Source organism: Rhinoraja longicauda, chromosome 26 (assembly GCF_053455715.1).
Source record: "Rhinoraja longicauda isolate Sanriku21f chromosome 26, sRhiLon1.1, whole genome shotgun sequence".
Classification (NCBI taxonomy): domain Eukaryota; kingdom Metazoa; phylum Chordata; class Chondrichthyes; order Rajiformes; family Arhynchobatidae; genus Rhinoraja; species Rhinoraja longicauda.
In genome coordinates, this window is record NC_135978.1 from 26,046,028 (window position 1) to 26,068,283 (window position 22,256).

The following is a 22,256-nucleotide window of genomic DNA, read 5'->3' on the forward strand; positions in this document are numbered from 1 at the left end:
AGTCACAGCTGTCTGAAATATTACTGCCATTAATGACTCTTTAAAAACGTCACTTTGATTTGTGGTAAAGCTCAGTGCTGGACAGGTGGTGAGGAGAGGATCCAGCCTATACTAATCAAATCTGCAATTCTTTGGATTTTTTAAGAGACTGGAAGCGGTTTTCGGATATAGAATAAATCAAAACACCAAGATCTACTACTTGAGGTAATGAAATTTAAAGGCAATTTAATAGAAAAACTGTCCTAAGATGATAAGTAAATAAAGCAGAAAAATAAAATGGAACTCCCCAATCAATTTACATGTGATTCTGGGGAAGGTTTTTTTTTCCCCAGCAAAGATGAATAGTCCATCAATCCAAGAGGATGTTTCTGCTCCTTTCCAGCTGCCTGCAGTTTTACATTTAGAAGAGATTGGATATGAAGACTGGAGAGTTGGATGGAAATCCAGGAACATTCCTCACCCCCTGACATCACTTGAAAGACATCCTTCCCCCCCGCCCCCCCGAGATCTTTTGTGCCGGATTCCTCACACTCCATCCCGGTATTTTTTTTTAAAATCGGGAGAAAGGTTCCTTCTTCTTAGGCAATCCCTCGGGATCGAACTTAATTTGCCTCCAACCATTTTTTTTGGGCCAAAGTTGGGAAGTACAGGCTCTTCCTCAGACAGATCAGGATGGCTGACGGGGTGGATAGTCCGTGAGGTGAGGCCCGGCTACCACCAATGACGCTGGCGTTCCGCATGCTACCGATGGTTGACCTCCAGGTTCTCTGTCCCATCCCAAATGCTCCTGCTCCAGTGTGAGCAATCGTGGGATGGAGATTCCCAGTGGTCAGCAGGGATCTTGCATTTCCATATGGAGGCTTTGAGCATATCTGCTTAAATCGTTTCCTTTCTCCTCCTGATGATCTCTTCCCCTGACAGAACTCGGAATAGCATCCGTTTGGGGGGGGGGACGGGTGTCAGGAGACTGGAGTGACGAAGCTGGCAGACTCTATCTCGGACTGCTCCTTCCATAACCTCAGCAAGTCACAACTGGGCAGCAGAACGTGATAAAGTACAATCACTGTTGGTGTATGTGAAGGAGAGGAAGAAAATATGAGGTGCAGGAGGACCAAGTAGGAGAAAGTGTGCGTGCAGAGTGGAACTCATGCACGACTTATCTTGATTCAATACTTCTCCACATCTGGCAGGCCCTGCTCCACAATATTCAAAACATTTAGGTCCAGAGGAGGTTTATGAGAATGATCCCAGGGATGATTGGGTTAACATATGCTGAGCGTCTGACGGCACTGGGCCTGTACTCGCTGGAGTTTAGAAGAATGAGGCAGGACCTCATTGAAACTTACTGAATAGTGAAAGACCTGTACAGGGTGGATATGGAGAGGATGTTTCCACTAGTGGGAGAGTCTAGGAGCGGAGGTCATAGCCTCAGAATAAAAGGACGTACCTTTAGAAAGGAGATGAGGATGAATTTCTTTGGTCAGATGGTGGTGAATCTGTGGGATTCATTGAGGGTGGAGATTGACAGATTCTTGATTAGTAAGGGTGTGGGGTTACGGTGAGGAGACAGGAGAATGGGGTTGAAAGGGAGAGATAGATCAGCCATGATTGAATAGTGGAGTAGACTTGATGGGCCGAATGGCCGAATTCAGCACCTGGAACTTATGAACATTTATTCACCTCGTTAACAAGGGGATAAAGTCTGTGTGGCACGATACCAGTGAAACAGCTGTCTGGAATGTTTAGAGAGAGGAAGTTTATCTGTGTGTGTGTGTGTGATTAAATCCCAGTAATAACAAACCAATGAAATTCTCTGGCACAGAAGGCAGTGGAGGTCAATGCACTGGATGTTTTCAAGAAGGAGTTAGATTTAACTCTGAGGGCTAAAGGAATCAAGGGATATGGGGAAAAAGCAGGAACGGGGTACTGATTTTAGATGATCAGCCATGATCATATGGAATGGCGGTGCTGGCTTGAAGGGCCGAATGGCCTACTCCTGCATCTATTTTTCTATGTTTCTATCCTTAGTAAGATTATAAAATAGGCTGTGCTTCTAAAGTGAGGACGGGTTAAGTGTTTAGCAGACACTCAGATATCACGGCAGGGCTCACTTTGCCAGTCAGGCATCAGACCCTCAGCAGTGTATTAGAGTCATGCGAAAATGATTAAAAGTTTGTTATGATTTAATGGGGTGTTCCAACAGAAGAGTTAGATTATGAGAGCTCTGGTGATTTGGTCTGATTTCCGTGCGGTCCGTTAAGCTGGTTCTTTCCCATAAAGTAGTGGTCTTGCAGAGGACCTCAATCCCGAGGCCCTCAGAAGGTCAGTGTAAATGAAGTGGGGCTGTTTACCATCTGTGATAAAGTAGGGAGAAACATGCAGAATTAGTACAACTTGACCACCTGTACTATCTAACATGTGATCATCATCTACATCCCAAGATAGACACAAAGTGCTGGAGTAACTCAGCGGGACAGGCAGCATCTGCGGATAGAGGGAATAGGTGATGTTTCGGGTTGAGACCTTTCATCAGACTGAACCAGGGGAGAGGGAGATACAGAGATAAGGAAATGTAAGGTGTGAAAATGAAACAAAGGGGATGGAGATCAAGGAAAATGTAGAATAGATCATTGTTAGCTAGGAGAAGGTGACAACAAAGCCAACAGAGATACAATGTAAACAAGGACAGTTAGACGAGTCAGAGAACTTGGAAGGGGGAGGAATGGAGAGAAAGGGAAGGCAAAGGTTACTTGTAGTTAGAGAAATCAATATCGATACCGCTGGGGTGTACACTGCCCAAGTGAAATGTGAGGTGTTGTTCCTCCAATTTGCGCTGGGCCTCACCTGAAATGTCACCCATTCTACCCTTCTACCCAGAGATGCTGCCTGTCCCGCTGAGTTACTCCAGCATTTTGTGTTTATCTTCGGTTTAAACCAGCATCTGCAGTTCCTTCCTGCACTATTTTCTATTAGTCAGCTGGCAACATAAAAGGTTCAACATGTGTAAATACATGCATGTTGTCCTCAGCCCACCCTCCCTCCCATGTGTAAACTTCAAAACACTTGGATCAAATAAATCAAAACAAGTTCATGTCCTCTCAGCACTGATACACCTCGGAAAGCATCCATTTAACAAAGATGTGTAAGAAGATAACTGCAGATGCTGGTACAAATCGAAGGTATTTATTCACAAAATGCTGGAGTAACTCAGCGGGTCAGGCAGCATCTCAGGAGAGAAGGAATGGGTGACGTTTCGGGTCGAGACCCTTCTTCAGACTGATGTGTGATGTGTCCGAGGTGTATCAGTGCTGAGAGGACATGAACTTGTTTTGATTTATTTGATCCAAATATTTAACAAAGATGTTGATTTCTTTGGGGACCCAGTGATCAGTCCATAAATAGAAGAAACTTTGGTATTAGTCACCAAAGCCTTCGTCAAAACACATTGGGTATATTGGAACGGCGCTACATGCCAGGTTCCTTTCATGTAACAGTTTTAAGACATATTTTAGTCTGAAAAAGGATCCTGACCCAAAACGTCACTTATTCATTCCCTCCACAGATGCTGCCTGGCCCACTGAGTTACTTGAGCGCTTTTACATTTTATTGAATACATTTTGCCTCCTTCACTGGTATGGGCCAGAATACTAACATTTCCTATTCAACACCATGGGAGCAGCTTCATTGGAAAAGCTGGCAGCCTTCCAGAGCCAAACTCTTCCAGAGCCAAGCTCTTCTCTTTCTCAAATGCAAACAGGAGATGATCAATAATTCCTAGAGTTGCCCACGACCATAGGACAAACCAAACTACCTTCAGATCGCAATGATAACGCGTGTTCAATCTGTCGCATGCTTCAATTCTTCTTCAGCAGCCAGTTTGTCCACTTCTGCTTGGAGTCATTGGCAGGTGCGTACCGGACACTGTTCATCTTTTCCATGCCCAGTGACTTCAACACACAAGCTCGGCGATGACTGAACGTCTCAAAGCTGTGTTTGCCGTGGTACGCCCCAAAGCCACTCTTACCTGTGAAAAGGCAGAACATCATTACTTTTGCAAAAAATGTGCTTCATTCATAAAAAATGGGAAAAATACAATATAGAAACATGGAAAATAGGTGCAGGAGTAGGCCATTCTGCCCTTCGAGTCAGCACCGCCATTCAATATGATCAAGGCTGATCATCCAAAATCAGTACCCCTTTCCTGCTTTCTCTTCATATCCGTTGATTCCATTAGCCCTAAGAGCTAAATCTAAAGGCCCTGTCCCAGTTTGGCGATTTTTTAGGCGACTAGGCTGCCGCCACACGGTCGCCGGGGTGTCGCGGGCACGGTCGTGAGTCGTCTCCAAAGAGTCGTAGCGTTTTTCTGGTCATCGCTGGATTTTGTGAAGGCTTGAAATTTTTCGGTTTGACGCCAATGAGCGTAGCTTGACGTCTCCTGACGTGGGCGCTGTCGTAGGTTGTCGCCAGGTGATGTAGGTTGTCGCCAGTGATGACTTTGGCGAATTCCAAGTGTGGGCTTGATCTGATCATCTATCAGTGTAATGTGTCCCTAAATGATGTTAGGTTTTGTATGTTTTTGCACTTGTATTCTGTTTAAAGTTTGAATTTTAAAGTTTGAAGTTTATTGAAATTTATTGAAGTTTATTATAATATCTTTGTATGCACTGTTGTATGTTCTTATAACCATATAACAATTACAGCACGGAAACAGGCCCGTTCGGCCCTACCAGTCCACGCCAACCACTTTCTCTGACCTAGTCTCATCTACCTGCTCTCAGACCATAACCCTCCAATCCCCTCCCATCCATATACCTATCCAATTTACTCTTAAATAATAAAATCGAGCCTGCCTCCACCACTTCCACCGGAAGCTCATTCCACACAGCCACCACCCTCTGAGTAAAGAAGTTACCCCTCATGTTACCCCTAAATTTTTGTCCCTTAATTCTGAAGTTATGTTCCCTTGTTGGAATCTTCCCCACTCTCAAAGGGAAAAGCCTACCCACGTCAACTCTGTCCGTCCCTCTTAAAATTTAAAAAACCTCTATCAAGTCCCCCCTCAACCTTCTACGCTCCAAAGAATAAAGACCCAACCTGTTCAACCTCTCTCTGTAGCTTAAGTGCTGAAACTCAGGCAACATTCTAGTAAATCTCCTCTGTACCCTCTCCATTTTGTCGACATCCTTCCTATAATTTGGCGACCAGAACTGCACACCATACTCCAGATTCGGCCTCACCAATGCCCTGTACAATTTCAACATTACATCCCAACTTCTATATTCGATGCTCTGATTTATAAAGGCAAGCATACCAAACGCCTTCTTCACCACCCTATCCACATGAGATTCCAGGGAACAATGCACAGGGAACAATGCACAGTTATTCCCAGATCCCTCTGTTCCACTGCATTCCTCAATTCCCTACCATTTACCCTGTACGTCCTATTTTGATTTGTCCTACCAAAATGCAGCACCTCACACTTATCAGCATTAAACTCCATCTGCCATCTTTCAGCCCACCCTTCCAAAAGGCCCATGTCTCTCTGTAGACTTTGAAAATCTACTTCATTATTAACTACACCACCTATCTTAGTATCATCTGCATACTTACTAATCCAATTTGCCACACCATCATCCAGATCATTAATGTAAATGACAAACAACAGTGGACCCAACACAGATCCTTGGGGTACTCCACTAGACACTGGCCTCCAACCTGACATACAGTTGTCAACCATTACCCTCTGGTATCTCCCATTCAGCCATTGTTGAATCCATCTTGCAACCTCACTATTAATACCCAACGATTTAACCTTCTTAATCAACCTTCCATGTGGAACCTTGTCAAATGCCTTACTGAAGTCCATATAGACAACATCCACAGCCTTGCCCTTATCAATTTCCCTAGTAACCTCTTCAAAAAATTCAAGAAGATTAGTCAAACATGACCTTCCAGGCACAAATCCATGTTGACTGTTTCTAATCAGGCCTTGTTTATCCATGTGATTATATATATTGTCCCTAAGTATCTTTTCCATTAATTTTCCCACCACAGACGTCAAACTAACAGGTCTATACAATACAATATATCTTTATTGTCATTGTACCCAGGGGTACAACGAGATTGGGAATGCGCCTCCCATACGATGCAATAATTTAAGTAATTTAGACAACAGCAACCCAACGAAACAATTGTAACAGTTTTAGACAGGGTAAAGTGCAAGTTGATCTATGCGTTGTGACCATCCGGCTCAGCAGGACCGGTTCATAGCAGCTATGGCCCTGGGGATGAAGCTGTTCCTGAGTCTGGAGGTGCGGGCGTAGAAGGCCTTGTATTGTCTGCCCGATGGAAGGAGTTCAAACAGACTGTTGCAGGGGTGTGAAGAGTCTTTGTGGATGCTGGTGGCTTTTCTGAGGCATCGTGTGTTGTAGATGCCCTCCAAGTCTGGCAGCTGTGTTCCGATGGCCCTCTGAGCTCTATGGACTACCCGCTGTAGAGCTTTCCTTTCTGCCTCCGTGCAGCTGAGGTACCACACAGGGATGACATGCGTTAGGATGCTCGCTATGGTGCAGCGGTAGAAGGTCGTCAGCAGCTGTTGGGGTAGACCAGACTTTTTCAGTGTTCTTAGGTAGAACAGTCTTTGCTGTGCCTTCTTGACCAACGCAGCAGTGTTATTGGACCATGTTAGGTCCTCCGAAATGTGAGTGCCCAGAAACTTGAAGCTGGACACTCTCCCCACACTGTCCCCGTTGATAGAGATCGGGGCATATTCCCCGTTGATGATCAGCTCCTTGGTCTTGGTGGTTTAATTGCTAGGTTTACTTTTAGAACCTTTTTTAAACAAAGGCACAACATGCGCAATGCGCCAATCTTCCGGCACCATCCCCGTTTCTAATGACTTTTGAAATGTTTCCGTCATAGCCCCTGCTATTTCTGCACTAACTTCCCTCAATGTCCTAGGGAATATCCTATCAGGACCTGGAGACTTATCCACTTTTATATTTTTCAAAAGTGTCCGTACCTCCTCTTCTTTGATCCTCATAATTTCCATCACTACTCTACTTGTTTCGCTTACCTCACATAATTCAATATCCTTCTCCTCGGTGAATACCGAAGAAAATAAATTGTTTAATATCTCCCCCATTTCTTCCGGCTCAGCACATAGCTGTCCACTCTGACTCTCTAATGGACCAATTGTATCCCTCGCTATCCTTTTGCTATTGACATATCTGTAGAACCCCTTGGGGTTTACTTTTACATTACTTGCCAAAGCAACCTCATATCTCTTTTTCGCTTTTCTAATTTCCTTCTTAAGATTCCTTTTACATTCTTTATATTCCTCAAGAACCTCATTTACTCCCTGCCGCTTATATTTATTGTATATCTCCCTCTTTTTCCGAACCGTGTCCAATTTCCCTGGAAAACCACGGCTCTTTCAAATTATTATTCTTTCCTTTCCACCGAACAGGGACATAAAGACTCTGTACTCTCAAAATTTCACCTTTAAATATCCTCCATTTCTCTATTATATCCTTTTCATAGAACAAAATGTCCCATTTCACTCCTTTTAAATTAGCTTTTCTCCAATCCAAAATCTCAACCCTTGGTCCAGATTTGACCTTCTCCATAATTATATTGAAACTAATGGCATTGTGATCACTAGACCCAAAGTGCTCCTCAACACATACCTCCGTCACCTGACCCGTCTCATTTCCTAACAGGAGGTCCAACACTGCCCCTTCTCTAGTAGGCACCTCTACGTATTGCTGCAAAAAACTATCCTGCACACATTTTACAAACTCCAAACCATCCAGCCCTTTAACAGAATGTGATTCCCAGTCTATATACGGAAAATTGAAATCACCCACAATCACTACTCTGTGCTTACTACTAATATCTGCTATCTCCTTACATATTTGCTCTTCCAATTCTCGTTCCCTATTTGGCGGTCTATAATACACCCCTATAAGTGTTGCTAAACCTTTCTCATTTCTGAGTTCCACCCAAACAGCCTCCCTAATCAAGCCTTCTAGTCTGTCCTGCCAAAGCACTGCTGTGATATCCTCCCTGACAAGCAATGCAACACCCCCACCTCTTGCCCCTCCGGTTCTATCACATCTAAAACAATGAAATCCTGGAATATTTAATTGCCAATCGCAACCCTCCTGCAACCATGTTTCACTGATCGCCACAACATCATACTTCCAGATGTCAATCCAGGCTCTAAGCTCATCCACCTTTCTTACAATGCTCCTAGCATTAAAATATACACATTTAAGGGACCCATCATTTCTTATTCTCAGTTTATTTCTTTTCACTTCTTTCTCTCCTACATATTGGGTCTGAGTGTTTCCCTTTTCTGCCTCCTGCCTCACACACTGCCTATTAGCTATCTGTGTTTGTGTCCCTCCCCCCAACCGTACTAGTTTAAAGTCTCCGCAATTACCTTAGCAAATCTCCCCGCCAGGATATTGGTTCCCCTCAGGATCAGATGCAACCCGTCCTTTTTGTACAGGTCATACTTCCCCCAGAAGAGGTCCCAATGATCCAGAAACTTGAATCCCTGCTCCCTGCACCAGTCCCTCAGCCACGTATTTATCCTCCACCTCACTCCATTCCTATTCTCACTATCGCGTGGCACAGGCAGTAAGCCTGAGATTATCACTTTGGAAGTCCTTTTTTTAAAACTCTCTTCCTAGCCCCCTAAATTCTCCTTTCAGGACCTCTTCCCTTATCCTACCTATATTGTTGGTACCTATATGTACCACGACCTCTGGCTCCTCTCCCTCCCTTTTCAGGATATCTTGGACAAGTTCAGATACATCCCGGACACTGGCACCAGGGAGGCAAACTACCATCCGGGTCTCCCGACTGCGTCCACAGAATCGCCTATCTGAACCCCTCACTATAGAGTCCCCTATCACTATCTCTCTCTTCTTCCTTTCCCTACCCTTCTGAGCAACAGGGCCGGACTCCGTGCCAGAGGCCCGGGCACCGTTGCTGCCCCCAGGTAGGCTCTACTCCCCAACAGTACCTAAACAGGAGTATTTATTGCCAAGGGGTACATCCACTGGGGTCCTCTCTAGTCCCTGCCTCTGCTCCTTGCCCCCCCTAACCGTGACCCACTTGTCTACCTCCCGTGGTCTTGGAGTGACCACCTCTCTATAACTCCTCTCTATAACCTCCTCACTCTCCCTGACCAGACGGAGGTCATCAATCTGCCGCTCCAGGTTCCTAATATGGTCCCTTAGGAGCCCCATCTCGTCGCACCTGGCGCAGATGTGGATGTCTGGAAGACTATCAGACTCCCAGATTCCCCACATCCGACACCCAGAACAATAAACTGCCCTAGCACTCATACTCCCCCTTAACTGGGAACGTTGCAGAGTGGTCTGCTCCAACTGCTCCTGGGCCTCTGTAAGAACAAAGCCTCGTGCTCAGTTTCCAAAAACTACCGCCCGGACGCTACTCCAACCGCTCCAACCACCCACCTAAAAGAACTGAGTGATCTCCTGGGAGAGGCGAAAAACCGGATAAAAAACCCAGGCCAATTTGGGGGAAAAAAATCCGGGAAATTCCTCTCCGACCCCAAGCTAGGCGATCGAAACTTGTCCGGGAGATCACACAGGTCTTACTCCTTACTATCCCCACACAATACTACGGTCTCTGCTCTCTCTCACACACACACACTGATTGCTGCTACTGCTGCTGCTGATTGCTGCTACTGCTGCTGATAATCTTATCAACCTTTTAAATTTTTTTGTTTATATGTCAATAAAGGAAATTCTTGACATTTTGACAGAAAATTGATGTATGAAGTTATTGTACATCAGAGTAGTTTCTCGTGGCATCACTTTCAAATAGTCATGATGCAGAATGATTGGAAACCCCCTTTTATAGGGAAAGTGGGTGAAACGTGAATTGTCTTCAGTCTTCAGGGTCATAGCTTGTCGTAGCTTGTCGCGGTTGGACGTAGGTTGACTTCGGTTGTCGCCTCTGTGGTGGTAGGTTGTCGTAGGCGCGGTCGTAGGTGGATGTTCTACTCGCAACGATTGGGTCCCCGGTTTTCGGTAGCTTGCCGTAGACTAGGTGGTAGGTTGTTGTAGCTTGTCGTAGACATTGTCGTGGGGGGGGTCCAGTCACTGGTCTTTCGGCGACCTGCTACGACTATGACAGTCGCCGGCGGTCGCCTAAAAAAATCGCCTAAGTGGGACAGGGCCTTCACTCTCTCTTGAAAGCATCCAGTGAATTGGCCTCCACTGCCCTCTGTGGGCCATTCCATATCATAATCCACAACATGAGAAATCATGTTTCAAGGGTTACATCATATCAGCAAAACATCAATTTTACTTTCTGAAGCAAACTATCAGTGATATATTTGTGAGGTATTTAGATATATTCCACCCTTAAAATATGAGTTTCCCACAGGGCCCTTATTCCAGCTGCACCAAACTCCACTGCATTCCTCAGCACAGTACTGGACCTTGGAATGTGCCCATCTACGACATACATCTGTGGGCAGATTCCTCTGGCAGTTCACTCCAGATACCCACCACAGAAGACCAACAGGTTTTGGGCAGGCCAAGGTGACCATTCCAACAAGTGAATTCTCCCAGCAACTGCTGACATTTGACGCAGGATAGAGTTGCTGCCTTATAGTGCCAGAGACCCGGGTTTGATCCCGACTACGGGTGCTGTCTGTACAGAGTTTGTAGATTCTCCCCTTTACCGCGTGGGTTTTCTCCGGATGCTGTGGTTTCCTCCCACACTCCACAGGTTTGCAGGTTAATTGGGTCTGGTAAAATTGTAAATCATCCCTCGTGTAGGGTAGTATAGGGTGATCGCTGATTGGTGTGGACTCGGTGGGCCGAAGGGCCAGTGTCCGTGTTGTATCTCTAAAGTTTAAAGACCCTTTACACATCCCCGGGAACAGATCAGAGAGTACACAGTGTAACACTACTGCTTCATAAGTTCATAAGTTCTTGGAGCAGAATTAGGCCATTTGGCCATACAAGTCTACTCTGCCAGATCATGGTCGATCTATCTTTCCCTCTCAACTCCATTCTGCTGCCTGCTCCCCATAACCTCTGACACGCTTAGTAATCAAGAATCTGTCAAACTCTCGTTAGAAATACCTAATGACAAGGCCTCCTCAGCCATCTGTGGGAATGAATCCCACAGATTCACCACCCTCTTAAGAAGGACATTGCTCATCTCCTTTCTTAATGCGCGTCCTTTTACTCTGAGGCTATGCCCTGTGCTCCTAGACTCACCCACATGTGGAAACATCCACAGATGAACCTCAACAAAACCCCACTAAATCCCTTTCTGGGCCTTGTCGGCCAGCACATACTTATGTGGATGGATTGGTGCCAGTCTCACTCCAGCACAGCCACCTCGAAGGAAATGTGCTGAGAGCAACACTCTCTCAGAAGGATCTTCGGAATAACCCCTCTCACTGCCAGTCAAGCAAGGTCTGGGTGCTTGTTTGATAGTACTGGTGATGAGGCATGCTGCCGCGTACAGCTACATGGGACACCATTCACCAGGGACCATTAGTATAAGAAAATAACTGCAGATGCTGGTACAAATCAAAGGTATTTATTCACAAAATGCTGGAGTAACTCAGCAGGTCAGGCAGCATCTCAGGAGCGAAGGAATGGGTGACGTTTCGGGTCGAGACCCTTCTTCAGACTGATGTCAGGAGGGTGGGACAAAGGAAGGATGTAGGTGGAGACAGGAAGATAGAGGGAGATCTGGGAAGGAGGAGGGGAAGAGAGGGACAGAGGAACTATCTAAAGTTGGAGATGTTCATACCACTGGGCTGCAAGCTGCCCAGGCGAAATATGAGGTGCTGTACCTCCAATTTCCGGTGGGCCTCACTATGGCACTGAAGGAGGCCCATGACAGAAAGGTCAGACTGGGAATGGGAGTTGAAGTGCTCGGCCACCGGGAGATCAGTTTGGTCAATGCGGACCGAGCGCAGGTGTTGAGCGAAGTGATCATCGAGCCTGTGCTTGGTTTCGCCGATGTAAATAAGTTGACATCTAGAGCAGCGGATGCAATAGATGAGGTTGGTGGAAGTGCAGGTGAACCTTTGTCTCACCTGGAAAGACTGTTTGGGTTCCTGGATGGAGTTCCCTTTCACCATTGTTCCCTTTCCCGTACGTGTCCTGGCGATATTCCATGCAGCCCACTGCCCATCTGGCATGTTCTTCCGGACAGACTTGTCTACGGGGGAGGGGTAGTTTGACGCAGGCCAAATGTGTTGTGGTTAGACACATCCCCCCACAAAACCATGGCAGATCCACTTTCAGTACATACTTGCATTTGTTTCTATACTTAATGGGTAGCACACTGTGGATGCAGCTACACATAAACTATAAACAGTTCCAGCCAGCATATCTTCTGAGGTATCACTCATTATGATCACTGGAGGCTTACATTATTATGCCACTGCAATGAAATTGGTCCCTTCAAGATCAGACTATAACTTATGAAATCAAATGTCACTGATTTGAGCTAGAGGTTTTTGCTATGATGTGATATATGATAGAACTTTATTTATCCCAGGAGGGAAATTGGTCTTTTAAAAAATATATATGATCTGGTAGGTAGATTAAAAAATGCTTCTGAGCCTCCGAGTTTGGCTTGTAATTGATGTGTGCCCTGCGTTTGTAACACAACTGGAGCATTGTAGTACTTGATTGGATGACAACCAAACTGTTTTATTGATGGATTGTGCAGCCAACTTCATCCATATTTATTTTGTGAGGAATGCAGAAAAGGGCAAAGGCCACAGCAAAATTGGAACAAACTGGTACAATCAGAAATGATTTAAAAGGGGTCCGAGGAGCGTTTTTCCACACATACAGCAGTGGGTGTATGGAATGAACTGCCAGAGGAGGTGGCACAGGCAGATACAATTGCAATGTTTACAGGCATTTGGACAGGAAAGTGGATCAAACACAAGCAACTGGGATTAATGTAGATAGACATCTTGGGTAGCATGGACAAAATGGACGGGTTATTGTAGAAACATAGAATATAGGTGCAGGAGGCCTTTCGGCCCTTCGAGCCAGCACTGCCATTCGTTGTGACAATGGCTGATCATCCACAATCAGTAACCAGTGCCTGCCTTTTCCCCCATATCCCTTGATTCCGCCAGCCCCAAGATTTCTATCTAACTCTCTTTTAAATTCATCCAGTGAATTGGCTTCCACTGCCTTCTGTGGCAAAGAATTCCACAAATTCACAACTCTCTGGGTGAAAATAGTTTTTTTTTCTCATCTCAATTTTAAATTCCCTCCCCTTTATTCTTACACTGTGGCCCCTGGTTCTGGGCTCCCCCAACATTGGGAACATTTTTCCTGCATTTAGCTTGTCCAGTCCTTTTATAATTTTATATGTTTCTTTCAGATCCCCTTTCATCCTTCCAGTAAATACAAGCCCAGTCTTTACAATCTTTCCTCATACGACAGTCCCACCATCCCGGGGATTAACCTCATGAACCTACGCTGCACTGCCTCAATAGCAAAGATGTCTTTCCTCAAATTAGGAGACCAAAACTGTACACAATACTCCAGATGTGGTCTCAGCAGGGCCCCGTACAACTGGATGTGGTCCAGATACTCCAGATGTGGTCTCAGAAGGACCCCATTACTGCTGTACTGAAATCCTCTCGTTATGAAGGCCAACATGCCATTAACTTTCTTCACTGCCTGCTGTACCTGCACGTCATGTTGCATCCTTTAAACTCAGGCAGGGAGCTGAGAGCAGCAGGGTACAAGTGCAAAGATTATCTTCTGTTAAATAATAAATTGTAGCACTTTCCCACGTGAAAAAAGTCACCTTCCCTTTCTAATTCATCCATCATTGTTCCTGCTCGAAGTATTCCAGAGAAGGAAATCTTTGAAAAGCAATATTGTGTGAAAGCAATCTAATGAGCAGTTTTACAATGTAGCGAGAGAAAGGCATCCAAGTTATCGACGGCAAGGTTCCATGAATTCCAACAGCTGATAAGAATGTTGTACCTCTCATTTATTGCACCACATCATTCATAAAGACCAAAGACCACACATCCTTAACCGAAAATCCTGAGGCACTAAGGTTAGTGCAGAAGTGGAAAAATTCAGCATGAATATTCATCGATACAGTGCGGAAACAGATCCTTCGGCCCACCGAGTCCGTGCTGACCAGTGATCACCCCGTACACTAACGCTATCCTACACGCTGAGAACAATTGACAATTTTTACCGAAGGCAATTAATCAATAAACCGGTATGTCTTTAGAGTGTGGGAGGAAACCTGGAGCACCCAGAGAAAACCCACGGGGTCACGTGGAGAATGTACAAACACCATACAGCACAAGTCAGTCAGGATTGAACCCGGGTCTCGGACGCAGCGAGGCGGAAACTCTACCGCTGTACCACTGTGCCACCGTGCTGCCCAAAGAATGAGGCGAGTCTGTTTCTGTGCGGTACACCTCAACGACTCCACTACTTCCCTACAGTTCCTGACCCCACCACAGAGAAACCTGTTGGCTTTCCTTCCGTAGGTGGCTTGTTATGTTCGACCTACTGCGCAGTGCGGACAGGAGGCAAAATGTGTAAAGTGAACTCACCAACACCCCCGAATGGGAGAGTGTGTACGGTGTAGTGGATGAGGCAGTCATTGGCTGTTACACCACCACTGGACGTCTCTGCAATCATCCTCTTTATCAACTGCACAGAGAGGGAGGGAGAGAGAGAAAAACACAATTACAACAGACACAGTGGCACAGCGGTAGAGTTGCTGCCTCACAGTGGCACAGCGGTAGAGTTGCTGCCTCACAGTGGCACAGCGGTAGAGTTGCTGCCCAGTGGCACAGCGGTAGAGTTGCTGCCCAGTGGCACAGCGGTAGAGTTGCTGCCCAGTGGCACAGCGGTAGAGTTGCTGCTTTACAGCGCCAGAGACCCTGGTTTGATCCTGTCAATGCTGAGATCAGGAACCAGATGTCAGACCAACACACAACAATGCCACAGAGGTTCATTTGAACCTGGTGGCCTATTTTTGAAAGATAAAAGGAAAGTGTCGGGCCATTTCCTGTGAATTCTCTGTAGTATATCTAAACCTTGCTCAACGCTATTTGATTCTGAGACACATACAGAGGTGTTGGGGCGGAGAGAGAAAGTTTGCTCAGAGATCTGAGCATGTAGGAGCATCTGGAGAGAGGAGAGAGATGGAGATGCTTAGACGGGAGATTCTAGAGGTTGGTAGCTGGAGGCTGTGAATGGTGGAGCAATGACATTCAGGGATACACGAGAGACCAGAGTTGGAGGAATCAGAGATCACGGAGGGTTGAGTGGGCTTGGGGGAGGTTGTGACTGGGAAACGGTGGAAGAGTTGTGAGCATTGATGATCTGTGGGCAGAGTGAGTCCAAGCACGGGCGCGGGTGGAGACGGTTGAGCCTCACCTTCTTGTTGTGGGAGAAGACGTACAGAGCCAGGGGCTTGTCGCGCTGGCTGATGAAGGCGATGGCCTCGTCCACACCACTGACCGTGACGATGGGCAGCACCGGCCCAAAGATCTCCTCCTGCATGATCCTGGAGTCGGGATCCACGTCCGTCACAATGGTGGGAGCTGAGCGAGGGAAGGAGAGACGGGAAGGATCATCGACGGAGTGAGGTGTTGGCCAGTTGGTCACAACCCTGCCGGCTCTGTGTCCCTGCTCTCTGCCGACTGCCACCATGGGCTGTGGGCTCAGACTCTGCACAGGGAGCAGCTTCTCCACTCAGCACCTCCCCGTGCAGCCGTGTAAGGTCATGTTCATTAGTTACAGGAGCAGAATTAATCCATTCGGCCCATCAAGTCTACTCTGCCATTCAATCATGGCTGATCTATCTCTCCCTCCTAACCCCATTCTCCTGCCTTCTCCCCATAACCCCTGGCAGCTGTACTAATGAAGAACGTGCTGTACGACTTGCAGGCAGGCAGGCGACTGGAATGGGTCAGGGTCAGGCATGGGGTCAGCCAGGACCACCTCTCCCTCCCTCCCTCCCTCCACTCAATCCCCTGACCCCAGCACCCTGCTGGTGGACGGTCACCAGGGCGAGGGCTGACCCGGCCCATGGGGTGAGAGAGGGATAACGTACCGTTGCCGTGTCCCACCTCACCGCTGCCTCCAACTCCGTGCCCCCCCACGTACCTGGTCCAGGGCCAGGACCACCCTTCCCCAGCACCTGCCCCGCCGGCCCAAACCTGGGCCCGAGCCCGGCCCAGTCACGCCCACGGCCAGGAGAAAGACCCAACGGCAGTGAAATAAGGGCAGGAGATCTGGTCCTTGATTCCCCCACTCTATGTAAACGACTCTGTGCATCTACACCATCTATTCCCCTCTTCCTTATCTCCTGTTCTAGATCATGTCATAAGATCATCAGTGATTGGAGTAGAATTAGGCCATTCGGCCCATGAAGTCTACTCCCGTCATTCAATCATGGCTGATCTATCTCTCCCTCCTAACCCCATTCTCTCTGACACCCTCCTTCTCCTTTCCCCCTCTCCATCCCCTACCATCTCCTCTCTCTCCCACTCTTTCTCTCTCCCCCTCCCTCTCACCATGATTGCGCTCTCCCCCTTTCCCCTTTCCCCCTCCCCTTCTCTCCTCTCTCTCCCTCACCAATTCACCTTTTCTCTCTCCCTCCCTGTCCCCTCTCTCACCATCTCTCCCTTTCTCTGTATCCCCTTCTCTCCCTCCTTCCCCTCTCCCAGTCCTTCTAGTGTTGCAGCTCAGGGGGTTAGAGGACAGTGAAAGACTCTCAGGGACAGTCTCTCTCCAGAGAGGGGAAGAGACAGGGCCTTCTATGAGCAGGGAAAGCTACTTCTGATGGAAGAGGCAGAGAACGTAATGAAACAAGGGAAGTTAAACAGCAGGAATTATTTATGGTTCCGTTCCACAGCAGGACTGTGACCTCAGCTCCACCTCGCTGGTCAGAGTGTGAACTAAACTGAGATCCACTTGAACAGATATCACACATCATCCCACTGGTACTTTGTTCCTTGTGGTGCACTGTCTGTGACAGGGTGGAGCGCAGTACTATCAAGATGTTGGTGAGGCCGCATTTGGAGTATTGTGTTCAGTTATGGTCACCTTGCTGTGGGAAGGATGTTCTTAAGTTGGAACGAGTGCAGGGAATACTGCAAGGAAGGTGCCAGGACTCGTGAGCCTGTGCTGCGAGAAAAGGTTGGGCAGGCTGGGAGCTTGTTCCTTGGAGGATGAGGGGTGATCTTATAGAGGTGTACAAGATCACGAGGGGAATAAATAAGGTAAATACACAGAAACCTTTACCAAGAGTAGGGGAATCAAGAACCAAGGGACATAGGTTTAAGGTGAGATGGGAAAACTTTAATTGGAACCCGAGAGGCAACTTTTTCCACACAGAGGGTTTGGGGTTTATGGAACGAGCTGCCAGAAGAGGTAGTTGAGGCAGGTACTATAACAACATTTAAAGGACATTTGGACAGGTACGTGGCTAGGAAAGGTTTAGAGGGATACGGGCCAAACGTGGCAGGTAGGACTAGTGTAGAAGGGGCATGTTGGACGGCATGGGCAAGTTAGGCTGAAGGGCCTGTTTATGTGCTACATGACTCTACGACAATGGTTGTATGACCGCCCACAGATGCTACACGTACCTATGTAGAGATCCCCTTCGTCGTTTTTACCGCCATACACCACATTCACCCCCTCCAGCAAAGACATAATTCTCTGAAAATGTCGCTGGTTGACAATTCTCCCGTAGTCCGGAGATTTCTGGGGATCGGATCCGTAAAATTCCTGGAACAGAATGAAACAAGGAGATGAAGACAACACTTCAATGGGAATCCCATGCCAGGACTTGTCTTGAGGAAGCAGTATCACTCTAATGCAAAGGGAGCTGTCCACAGGAGGCCAGGAAGGGGTATCGACAAACCATACCCCCATCACCACAACTGCTATGTTAAATGGGAGATAACACGAGCATTGCACACCTTGACATTCTCATGGAACTTGCATTCCACGGATACATCCCAGATCAAACGTGCAGAAGGAACCAGGATAAAAGCCTAAGGCCCCACCAGAGCCAAATTGGTTCAGGAAATTATTTTGTGTAGGAAAATAACTGCAGATGCTGGTACAAATCGAAGGTAGGCACAAAATGCTGGAGTAACTCAGCAGGTCAGGCAGCATCTCTGGAGAGAAGGAATGGGTGACGTTTCAGGTCGAGACCCTTCTTCAGACTGACGTCAATCTGAAGAATCAGTCTGAAGAAGGGCCTTGTCCCGAAACGTCACCCATTCCTTCTTTCCAGCGATGCTGCCTGACCTGCTAAGTTACTGCAGCATTTTGTGATACCCAGGAAGATATTTTGATCAGGAAGATTGTTGGGATTATCAGGCATAAAAATGGCTCTCAGTGGTTTGTGAATCCGAGGTCCATTTTAAAACCTGCCATTCTCATGGGCTTATATGCGACTCCAGTGCCATTATGTAAAGGCGTTTTAGATTCTCATGTGGCAATGGCATTGGGATACTTGATTAATTATTTAGTTTGTGTGTTTGTTAACATGTAGATAGCTTATTACTGAACATGAAGTTAGTTATTGTCATACAGCCGAAGTGTGTGTCGATAGTTTAGATACTAGTTTGGCATTGGGCTTAGTTTTCTTGGTTGGGCACTTATCCTGGTGTTACAGCACATACTTTGTGTTTTAACAGTAACTAGACCAAGTGGACCCGTTGGGCCCAAACCACTCCCGCATTAGTGCAGCACCCTCCCCCTCCCTCTTCCCCTCCCCCCCCATCTCCCTCAACCCCCCCCCTTATCCTCCCTCCTCCCCCACTCTCTCCCTCCATCCCTCCATCCCTCACAAGGACATAGATTTAAACATTAAAATGTGAATAACTTTAAAATATAACACCAATTTCAATGAGCACCAAAGGGACGACGGTGATTAAGGTGGACCTAAAATTGCCGCGCGATCGTGTACGGTTTTGGCTGTAGTTCAGGAACAAACAAACAAGAGTTTTAGTATATAGATGTACATCAGCACTTCCACCACCACTGAAATTGACTCGCAAGTTGCACGGCCATATCAATGGGCAGCCACTGGCTCCGGAGCAAGACACACAAAATACTGGAGTAACTCAGCGGGTCAGGCAGCATCTCTGGAGAGAATGAATGGGTGACGTTTCGGGTCGAGACCCTTCTTCAGACTGATTCAGAGGAGAGGGAGTAAACCCCAGCATCTCCTCACCACAAAGTGAGTGTGTGCGTGCAAGAGCGCTGAGCTCACCAACACTCCCACCCTCCGAGAATGAACAGAATGAAAAGGTGGATGGGGGAACTGGGGACGGAGCCACGAGAACCCATTCATGTCCCATCACCAAACTCACACGTCCTGTAGGACACGCAACGCCCTGGTGGCACTTTCCTCTTTCAGATGTCGACTGACCTTCTCTTTGCACTCACTGTAATAGCGGTGGCGATCTTCTTCACCACATCGTCTTGGATGTTTTTATTGCACAGGATGTAGTCGGGGGAGATGCAGGTTTGGCCACAGTTGGTGTATCGGCCCCACGCGATACGTCTGGAAAGGACAAACCAGTTGTTCACAGGCGGCCAAAACGTGATGCCACAAAATTCACCCTCTGCTCTGAATTCACCCTCTGCTCTGAATTCACCCTCTGCTCTGCTCTGAGACTGTTCACCCCTCCATAACGTATCTGTTATGTATTGCCCGGAACAGCAACAACAACAGAATAAGTGATCTAACAGTAATTTAATTTCAAACTTGGTACATCAACGTGACTTGTATAAAATGGCAGCAGCCTCGCCGGCTGTGTCCCGGCTGAGCCCCGCGCAAGTCCCGTGTCACCATCATCCCGTTGTTCCCAACATACCACGCACACGTGTGCACCCGTGATGCTCCCGGCCAGCACACATGCAAGTATGATGCTGACACACATGCGTGGAAGTTAACCGTTCAGAATGGGTCAGTATCCTTCGTTCCCATGCTGTACCCATGCCCGGCTGTGTAGCCTTCGTGGGAATGTATAAGACGTTCTCTGCAGTCTCGTCTCAGCTGCTGCATTTTATCTATGCAGGGCTGCTTCTATGGTGACACAAGTGTGATATCTTCTACCCCCCTCGTGACCAGAGACCAACCTGCAGGCAACGTCCAGATCGCAGTCCGTGTCGACGAAGCACGGACTCTTGCCGCCGAGCTCCAGAGTGACTGGCGTCAGGTGCTTGGCGGCAGCCTCCATGACGATCCTGCCAACGGCAGTGCTGCCCGTGAACAGGATGTGGTCGAACCGAATACTCAGTAGCTCCGTGGCCTCCTTCTCTCCTCCAATGACGACGGGGTAGAGCTCCTTGAAGAAAGAGGACACTCAGTCAGGAACATAGAAAATAGGTGCGGGAGCAGGACATTCGGCATCCAATATGATCATGGTTGTTCATCCAAAATTAGTACCCCGTTCCTACTTTTTCCCCATATCCCTAGATTCCTTAAGCCCTAAGAGCCTCTATCTAACTCTCTCTTGAAAACATTCAGTGAATTGGCATCCACTGCCTTCTGTGGCAGAGAATTCCACAGATTCACAACTTTCTGGGTGAAAAAAATGTCCACATCTCAGTCCTAAATGGCCTTATTTATCCCCTTATTCTTCTTATTATAAATCCCCTTATTCTTAAACTGTGACCCCTGGTTCTGGATTCCCCCAACATGGGGAACATTTTTCCTGCATCTAACCTGTCCGATCCCTTAAGAATGTTATATGTTTCAATAAGATCCCCTCTCATCCTTCTAAATTCCAGTGAATACAAGCCCAGTCGACCCATTCTTTCATCGTTTAACGAAAACCAACAGGCTGGTCCTGAAGGGCATCTTCTAATCAAGATAATGTGGCCGAGGAAACAGATGAAGATACAGAGCTCCATTTGGTGTGTTTGTGACCGACCGATCTGAGAAACGGAAAGATTGTAATGTGGAACAACACGTAATTAAAGGAAGGGGTAATCAAAAAGAAACAGAATTAACACTTTAGGTCAGAGGTACAAGAGAATGCAGATGCTGGAATCTTGAGCCGAGCACAAAGTGCCGGAGGAACTCAGCGGGTTAGGCAGCATCTGTGAAGATGGAATGGTCATGGCAGTAATTTGGGTGGGGACCATTCTTCAGTCCAACATTTCAAGTTGATGACTTGTTCATCATCAGGAGGAAGAGGTTAGGGGACATGCAGGTTGTAGAGAAGCGGGAGGGAATGTGTGATGGGGAGGGGTGAAGACACAAAAGAGTGAATGTTACAACTGGTGCCGAGGGAGGGCAATGAAAGCTTGGTAACTGCAGCCGACCTGTCTGGTGGAGGTGGACCGAGAAGGAGAATGAGGGCAGGGATGTATGGGGAGAAGGCAGGAGAAAGGGGTTTGGAGGGAGAGATCGGCCATGATTGAATGGTGGAGTAGACTTGATGGGCCGAATGGCCTAATTCTACTCCTATCACTTATGAGTTATGAGCTGTGAGACGTAGGAAAGTGAAATGAAAGAGAATGCTGGAACTACCCGCTTCTCTGTGGAGAGAGAAAAATGGTGTTAATGTTGTAGGTTATTGATCTAGATAGTTTGGAGCCAAACCAGAAAGCCCAGTTACCTGATATTATTGACCGCGCCTTATTTTCCTCTCACTGCCTTGAGCGGGCTGTTCAATGTATCAAGGTCCTTTTGCCCACTCGGGATAGTCAGGGATGGGTAGTAAATGCCAACTTTGCCATCTCTGACCACATCCCAGGATAAAGCATGGAAATGGAACAAGGGTAAAAGCCCAAGGGTCCACAACGAGTGCCGGAATAGGACAGGAAAATATTTTGATGGGTAAAGTTTATTGGGGCTATCAGTTAAAGAAATGGTTCAATGGGACAATGTGGGATTGGTTGCAAACTGAAACAGTTGTCGGCAACTGGAAAAGAAATGAAATCAGTGCATGGTAAAGTCGATGCACAAAATGATTGCGTTATTTTCCATTCACAGCAGAGATGAGCTAAGTGAATGCAGCTATGGTACAGTCACTTTTAAGAACAGCAAAATGACTTAAAACAGTAGCTAGTAATTCTACGCAATCCCTTGCAGTTGAATTGTGCAGTGATGGACACACGTAAAACACGTCTTGGACATTTCTACTAGTCATAGAGTCAGAGTAATACAGTGAGGAAACAGGCCCTTTGGCCCAACTTGCCCAC

At 47.1% G+C, this 22,256-nt stretch overlaps 1 protein-coding gene across 6 annotated transcripts in view; it reads right to left on the bottom strand.

The window, feature by feature from the left end:
• Positions 1–199: 199 nt before the first annotated feature.
• LOC144606192 (aldehyde dehydrogenase family 3 member A2-like) overlaps positions 200–22,256 on the bottom strand; it is a 42,221-nt gene continuing 20,164 nt past the window's right edge. For 5 of the 6 annotated variants that reach the window (XM_078422058.1, XM_078422056.1, XM_078422054.1 and 2 more), the window contains 7 exons: positions 20,184–20,392; positions 19,488–19,605; positions 17,672–17,813; positions 15,456–15,622; positions 14,624–14,723; positions 3,812–4,024; positions 200–2,354 (listed from right to left, as the gene is read on the bottom strand). In XM_078422058.1, coding sequence (XP_078278184.1) covers positions 3,855–4,024; positions 14,624–14,723; positions 15,456–15,622; positions 17,672–17,813; positions 19,488–19,605; positions 20,184–20,392 — 906 coding nt within the window. In that variant the 3' untranslated portion in view covers positions 200–2,354; positions 3,812–3,854. Of the gene's footprint in view, positions 2,355–3,806; positions 4,025–14,623; positions 14,724–15,455; positions 15,623–17,671; positions 17,814–19,487; positions 19,606–20,183; positions 20,393–22,256 lie in introns of those variants that run through there. The other variant, XM_078422060.1, reaches the window with a different exon arrangement.